This window comes from Myotis myotis, unplaced genomic scaffold, assembly GCF_014108235.1.
Source record: "Myotis myotis isolate mMyoMyo1 unplaced genomic scaffold, mMyoMyo1.p scaffold_m19_p_3, whole genome shotgun sequence".
Lineage (NCBI taxonomy): Eukaryota > Metazoa > Chordata > Mammalia > Chiroptera > Vespertilionidae > Myotis > Myotis myotis.
In genome coordinates this window covers 100,440,590-100,447,964 of record NW_023416335.1, presented here as the reverse complement: position 1 = coordinate 100,447,964, position 7,375 = coordinate 100,440,590, and the positions used below count along the sequence as shown (strand labels likewise).

Here is a 7,375-nt window from a genome sequence, read left to right as displayed (position 1 = left end):
TTTTGGAAAAGGAGAATAGAGAGTAGATAGGCCTGAGTTGGTGATTGAAATTAATTAAGCTATTAATAGGAGAAAAGAACAAGCGAGGAGAGAAAATACAGAAGCAGAAAAAGAAAAGAAAAGAGACTAATAAGCAATCAAACCAACAACAACAAGAAGACAGACAGAAAGACAAAGGAAGAAAAAAAGGAAGAAAAACAATTTGGATAGTGAAGAAAGAGAAAGAGAAGTGTTTGTTTTCAAGCAGGCAGGATCTCTCTGTTCACTCTGTTTCTGCCTGCCTTCAGTTGTATTTTCACAAGAGTCAATTTCTGACATAACCCCTGGGTGGCAGTGTTTCTGTATTAATATCTGGGAATAAATGGGCCCTCTACACACTGTTTTTTGTTTTGTTTTTAGTTTTGTTTGTGTTTTTTTTTAGTAATATTTATTTCAGGTGATATGGACTTTATTTTTTTTAATTAAATCTTTATTGTTCAGATTATTACAGATGTTCCTCTTTTTTCCCCCCATAGGTCCCCTCTACCTGGTTCCCACCCCACTCTCTGCCCATACACCCCCACCCCACTGTCTTCATCCATAGGTGTACGATTTTTGTCCAGTTTCTTCCCATACCCCCCATACCTCTTTCCCCCGAGAATAGTCAGTCCATTCCCTTTCTATGCTCCTGATTCTATTATATTCACCAGTTCATTCTATTCATCAGATTATTTATTCACTTGATTTTTAGATTTACTTGTTGATAAATGTGTATTTGTTGTTCATAATTTGTATCTTTACTTTTTTTCTTCTTCTTCCTCTTCTTAAAGGATACCTTTCAGCATTTCATATAATACTGGTTTGGTGGTGATGAACTCCTTTAGCTTTTCCTTATCTGTGAAGCTCTTTATCTGACCTTCAATTCTGAATGATAGCTTTGCTGGGTAAAGTAATCTTGGTTGTGGGTTCTTGCTATTCATCACTTTGAATATTTCTTGCCACTCCCTTCTGGCCTGCATAGTTTCTTTGGAGAAATCAGCTGACAGTCATAGGGGTACTCCCTTGGAGGTAACTGACTATTTTTTTCTTGCTGCTTTTAAGAGTCTCTCTTTGTCTTTTGCTCTTGGCATTTTAATTATGATGTGTCTTGGTGTGGTCCTCTTTGGATTCCTTTTGCTTGGGGTTCTCTGCACTTCCTGGACTTGTAAGTCTATTTCTTTCACCAAGTAGGGCAAGTTTTCTGTCATTATTTCTTCAAATAGGTTTTCAATATCTTGCTCTCTCTCATCTTCTGGCACCCCTATAATTCAGATGTTGGTATGCTTGAAGCTGTCCCAGAGGCTCCTTACACTATCTTCATATTTTCGGATTCTTTTTTCTCTTTTTCTTTTCCAGTTGGGTGTTTTTTGCTTCTTCGTATTTCAAATCTTTGACTTGATTCTTGCGATCCTCTAGTCTGCTGTTGGGAGTCTGTATAATATTCTTTATTTCAGTCAGTGTGTGGTTAATTTCTAGTTGGTCCTTTTTTCATAACCTCGAGGGTCTCACTAGATTTATGGAAGGTCTCACTAAATTTATCGGCGGTTTCTAGAAAATTCTTGAGAAACCTTAAAAGTGTGGTTTTGAACTCTATATCCAGTAGTTTGCTTTCCTCCATTTCTGTCATTTGTGTCCTGTTTCTTTGTCTCTGCAATTTTTATGCTTCCCTGTGTTGATAGAGTGGCTTTCTGTGCTAGGTGTCCTATAGGGCTCAGTGGCTCAGCCTCCCCAATTACCTGAGGTGGACACTCTTGGTGCACCCCCTTGTGGGCTTTGTGAACAGTCTTGTTGTAGTTCAGCCTTGATTGTTTTAAGTATCACTGGGAGGAATTGACCTCCAGGCCAATTGGCTATGAGAATCAGCTGTGTCTACAGTGGGAGATCTTCTGTGCTAGAAACACCCTTATGTGGCAAGACTTGCTTCAGTGGGTCTTTGGTGCTCACTGAGTCTGCCCCCTGAGTGTGTCCCTTATGGATCTGAGGAGTTGTAATCTGGATGGTCCCACTCTGACCACTGGGTACACTCTCTCTTGGATCTCTAAAGAAGTGCTAAATTAGCCTCTGCCTGAGGCTACCCAGCAGGAGCTATGGAGAGATCGGCAGATGCTACTTCTTTGTTTGGGGTTTGGAGGTGCCCAGATTAGGCCCAGCTGTGAAGCAATGCAAGCTGCTGTGGGGCCTTGGGCCTTCTTTTGGAAGTTCTGGGCCTCTCTGACCCAGCTGCAGTTTGTTAGGTAATTTTCAGATTGCAAAGGGCCAGGCCTTTCATATGCAAAAGCCTCTGTGCACAGCGTGGGTGGGGCAGAGTATCAGGGAATCAACAGGGCGTAGCAAACAGCAATGGCTAATCCTCAGTCCTACCCTAAGAGGCCCGGGTCTCAGTGTCCCAGTAATCACTGCAAGCACCTCTGACAGAAAGCTGCCCTTGAGTTCCGACCTATGCCAGACAGTTCAGTTTCTCCCCGTATGAGTCTGGGTCCCCAGAGACTCGCCCGGAACTGGATTTTGGGAGGAAGCTTGAGGCTCCCTCCTGATTGAAAAAGACAACCGTGTCCTCACTTGCCAGCTCTTTCCACGTGCGCCTCCGTACCTCTGCACTTTACTTCCACACCTCCTCTGAGTCTCAGTGTGCTTTTCTCTTTCCTTCTAGTTGTAGAATTTCCACTCAGCCAGCCTTCCTGTGGCTCTGGATGATGTCTGTTTTGTCTTTTAGTTGTATTTTTGAAGTGGTTATGTGAGGCAGCAATTTCTGGTGTTTACCTATGCCGCCATCTTGGTTTCTCTGTCTCTATGCAGTGTTTAGACCAGGGGTGGGCAAACTTTTTGACTCGAGGGCCACAATGGGTTCTTAAACTGGACCCGAGGGCTGGAACAAAAGCATGGATAGAGTGTGTGAAGTAATATAAATTCAAAGTAAACATCATTACATAAAAGGGTATGGTCTTTTTTTTTTTTTTTTTTTAGTTTTATTCATTTCAAATGGGCCGGATCCGGCCCGCGGGCCGTAGTTTGCCCACGGCTCCTTTAGACTCTTCTTTCCCTGCCGCACTTAATACTGGATTGGAGGGACTGACTGACCCAGAGCTGGTTTCCTACTCATCTCTCCTTATTCTGATCCCCAGTTTCTACAAAAACAACTTTCCCCTGCAGCCTCGGTGAGTGTTTTTAATTGGAAGATCCTATGTACTGAACTTAGCAAGCAAAAACAAGGAGAAAAAAAAAAAAGAAAGACGAAGGGAACCACATTGACTCGTGTCTTTTTCCCCTGGCACTGTGCAGCCAATATAGAACTTCAGGCTGCCTTTCTGGGCACAGATTCTCATGGCTGTGGACTTAGATCTAGAGTCCCCCCTGCCAGCAGACCTGTGGACCCCCTTCCACTTTTGAGGGCTACACTGACCCCAAGGGCCATGGGTTTGATGGAGTGCAGTTTCCCTCTGAGACTCTAGATCAGCTGTGGGCAAACTATGGCCCGCGGGCCGGATCCGGCCTGTTTGAAATGAATAAAACTAAAAAAAAAAAAAGACCGTACCCTTTTATATAATGATGTTTACTTTGAATTTATATTAGTTCACACAAACACTCCATCCATGCTTTTGTTCCGGCCCTCCGGTCCAGTTTAAGAACCCATTGTGGCCCTCGAGTCAAAAAGTTTGCCCACCCCTGCTGTAGATCCTGCTACACACTTTTATCTCTTCAGCCTGGATCCCATACTCGCCTCTCTCTAGGCAATGGATCTCTGACCTTTCCGTCCACGGATTGCCTCACCAGCTGTGTTAAATTCGCCAATTCCAGGTGGATGTTATTCAATTCAATTGTTCCTTCCATCTGCTCTGTGAGAAGGTGCAGGGCCTGTCCACGTATTTGGCACCACTTTGTCTCCCCCTGGACAAACTTTTAGGTGCCCATGGACAGGGAGTCTGGAGTCTCAGTGTTTGTGGGTTCACAGCTGAGGCAGCTAGTCCCTGGGCGTTGTGGCTGTAGGATCCCGGGAGGTATCTGAGGTCTCCTCGGTTGAAGGTAAGGCTGGATTTCTAATCACAGCCGCTCTCCCCTTCAAGATGGCGCTGTCTCTGCAGCAGAGCCAGCTGCTCCAGGAGAGATTTCAGCAGTAGTAGAGGCTGCCTGGCCAGGGGAGCCTGGTCTGCCAGTCCCCAACAGTCCTGTGGAATATGACTGTCCCTCATTCACAAATACAGACATTCCCCACACATCCACGAACTCTCCTTTTGCTCTCTCATTTACACACTGTATTGCAGCCTGCCATCCTGTTGGCAGCTATCTTAGATCCTATCTGTTTTTCTTCTTTTTATTGTAACCTTTTACACCTATAAATTTCCCTCTTAGCCCTGTTTTTTAACCACCCCATACATTTTGGCATACTGTATTTTCATTTTCATTTGTATCAAAGTATTTTCAAAGTTCCCTTGTGGTTTCTTCCTTGAATCATCAGTTAAGAGTGTGTTGTTACTTTCCACATATTTGTAATTTTTCTTTTATTAGTGACTTTTAGTTTTATTCCATTATGGTCAGAAAAGTAATTTGTATGGTTTCAATCCTTAAAATGTATTAAGACTTTTTTGTGTTCTTACATCTGGTCTATCCTGGAAATTTTTCTATGTTAATTCAGAAGAATGTATATTCTGTTGTTGAGTGGATTATATTTAATATGTCTGTTTGACCTAATTATTTTATAGTTTTAAGTTCTCTATTTATTTACTGATCATCTGCCTGGTTGTTCTATCCATTATTGAAAATGAAATATCACATTCTCCAACCATTATTGTAAAACTGTCTATTTCTTTATTCAATTCTGTCAAAATTTTCTTTATAAAACTCTGTTGTTAGGTGTTTATATGTTTATAAGTTATATCTTCTTCATGGATTGAAACTTTTATCTATGTTTCTTTTAACCTTTTCTTGACTTAAAATATACTTTGGTAATAATATATCCACCCTAGCTTCTTTGGTTAGTACTTACGTGGAATACGTTTTTCATCCTTTAAATTTCAACCTATGTTGAATTTGTACCTAAATTATGAATCATTTTTTTATACTTCAGATATTTTTTACTTCTTCAAATTTTTTATCAGGAGTGACTGAAATAAAAAACATAATTGAGTCCCATCATCATCATGGAAATGGCTTTAAGAGAAAACTAGTCAGATGAATATTATTGCTTCCCATTTTCAACCAGTAAATAGTTGCCACTGATAAAACAGACAACCAAGTCTGTCAAGAATGCTCAAGATATGTTACATAATACAACATGCCTATTCACGGGTGCTGGGGGAGGGAAGACTAGGAAATAATTTATGTGAACTTCTTGATTTCATCATACAAGACAAGCACAAAAGCACCACCCATGCCTCTGAGAACATTGGACCATGCACCCTTGAAAAAAGCTTTGCCTCCTTCATCACGAGCAATCTTCCTCCAGCAGTCAAGTGTGCCTGTGTACATGATATCAGTTCCTTTGCGCCCTGACTGCATCATCATCATGTGGCGACGAACAGTGTCAAATGGATAGGAAGTCAACCCAGCCACCGCTGTGACGGACTGTGCGATCATCCAGCTGATGAAGATGTGAGTATTCTTGGGATCTCGATGCATTCCCTTTGCAGTGTCATAGACACCAAAGCAGACAGCTCGGTAGATGATAATACCCTGTACCGACACATTAAAGCCTTGGTATAGGCCTCTAAGCCCATCAGATTTGTTGATCTTAACCAGGCAGTCACCAAGGCCTTTGAATTCCTTTTCAGCTCTGGCTTTGCCCACATCAGCTGCTAGACAGGTACGGGCAAAACCAAGAGGATACACAAAACACAAGGAGGTGGCCCCAGCAGCACCACCTGATGCCAGATTCCCTGCAAAGCATCGCCAAAACTGGGCTTTGTCCACACCACCCAGGAAGATCTGCTTGTATTTATCTTTGAAGGCAAAGTTGAGAGCCTGGGTAGGGAAGTATCTGATGACATTGGCCAGGTTCCCACGCCAGAAAAACAGGACTCCCTGCTCCTTGGGGATACGAACCACACAGTCTATAATGCCCTTGTATTGCTTATCTGCAGTGATTTGCTTGCTGGCATGCTGCACCTGCAGCAGCAGCTTGACCCGCTCAATGGGTGCTACCGCTGTCTTGGAGATGGCTGTGGCCACTCCACCTGCCAGGAAGTCCTTGGCAAAGGACACAGCGGCATCTGTCATGTTGAAAAGAAGAAGCGGACGACTGCTGGCCTGGGACCGTAACCGGCTGAACTCCGGGGCTCTAGGCATGAATCATTTTTAATTCATCTGCCAATATCTTCCTTTTAATTTGAGAATTTAAAACAAGATATTTAATGGCTGTAAAGTATTTTTATAAATCTACCCACATTTTAAAAATATCCCATACTGGACATTTTAATTATTTTAGGGGAAGTTTTTTTGTACAAATAATATAATAAATATTCTTATACATAAATTTATGTGGGCATAACTATATTACAAAATTATTGTAATCAAAGCAGTATGATATTAGCATAAAAACAAACACATTGCTAATGGTACAGAATAGAGCCCAGAAATAAATCTATGCATATAAGCTCAATTAATTTGTGAGAACAAAGCCAAGAATATACAATGAGGGAAAGAATAGTCTCTTCAATAAATGGTGTTGAGAAAACTGAACAGCCACATGCAAAAAAATAAAACTAGACTACTACCTTGTACCATACAGAAAAAATAACTCAAAGTGGGTTAAAGACTTAAATGTAAAACCTGAAACCATAAAACTCCTAGAAAAAAACTCAAGCAATAAACTCCTTGACTTTGGTCTTGTTGATTATTTTTTTGTATTTGATACCAAAAGCAAAGGCAACAAAAGCAAAAATAAAGAAGTGGGACTGCATCAAGCTAAAAAGCTTCAGCACAAAAAAGGGAAACCATCAATAAAATAAAAAGACAACCTACCAAATGGGAGAAAATATTTGCAATTTATATATTTGATAAAGGGATAATATACAAAATATATAAAGAACTCATACAATTCAATAACAAAAGTGCAAAAAATATGATTTAAAAATGGACAGAGGCTCTGAATAGACATTTTCCAAAGACATACATGTGCAAGAAAAAGTGCTCAGCATTACTAATGATCAAGGAAATGCAAATCACAACCACAATGAGATATCTCCTCACATCTGTTAAATGGCTATTATAAAAGAGACAAGAAATAACAAGTGTTGATGAGGATGTTAGAGAAAATGGAACCCTGTGCACTCTTGATGAAAATGTAAATTTATGCAGCCATTATGAAAAATAGTATGGAGTTCCTTAAAAAATTAAGTACAGTGAAACCTCTGTACTTATCAAA

General features: G+C 40.9%; 1 protein-coding gene across 1 annotated transcript; it reads right to left on the bottom strand.

Annotated features, from left to right (window-relative positions):
* Nucleotides 1-5,100: 5,100 nt before the first annotated feature.
* On the bottom strand, nt 5,101-6,277 carry LOC118652084 (ADP/ATP translocase 2-like). The gene has a single exon (XM_036301956.1). The coding sequence runs from the start codon at nt 6,226-6,228 to the stop codon at nt 5,332-5,334; it is 897 nt and encodes a 298-aa protein (XP_036157849.1). The 5' UTR covers nt 6,229-6,277; the 3' UTR covers nt 5,101-5,331.
* Between the last annotated feature and the right edge of the window lie 1,098 nt (nt 6,278-7,375).